The 252-nt window shown below is 48.0% G+C and overlaps 1 protein-coding gene across 1 annotated transcript; it reads right to left on the bottom strand.

The window, feature by feature from the left end:
• Positions 1–6: 6 nt before the first annotated feature.
• CSUI_008583 (zinc c3hc4 type (ring finger) domain-containing protein) lies at positions 7–231 on the bottom strand (the record flags this gene model as incomplete). The annotated part of the gene is made up of 1 exon (XM_068068711.1): positions 7–231. A coding segment is annotated over one exon (222 nt), but the record flags the coding sequence as incomplete, so codon positions are not given.
• Between the last annotated feature and the right edge of the window lie 21 nt (positions 232–252).

The following is a 252-nucleotide window of genomic DNA, read 5'->3' as shown; positions in this document are numbered from 1 at the left end:
TCTTCTTCTTCTTCATTCCCCTCCTCTTCTTCTAACTCTTCTTCTACTCCGCCCTCTACCGCCTGCTGGCTATTCTTTTCTTCATCGAGAACGGGGACAATACACATGCGACAAGAGGGACACCGCGGCAATCCCTCACTGCTGCTGCTAATCGCCGACGCCGCCAGGCATGTAAAACAAAATCTAAAGAAGCAAAGGAAGAAAGACTGAGAGACAAACGTGAGGGGTCTGTATACATACGTACATACATAT

This window comes from Cystoisospora suis, assembly GCF_002600585.1.
Source record: "Cystoisospora suis strain Wien I chromosome Unknown contig_4860, whole genome shotgun sequence".
NCBI lineage: Eukaryota > Apicomplexa > Conoidasida > Eucoccidiorida > Sarcocystidae > Cystoisospora > Cystoisospora suis.
The sequence above is the reverse complement of the archived record's forward strand: the minus strand, read 5'-3'. Positions and strand labels throughout refer to the sequence as shown.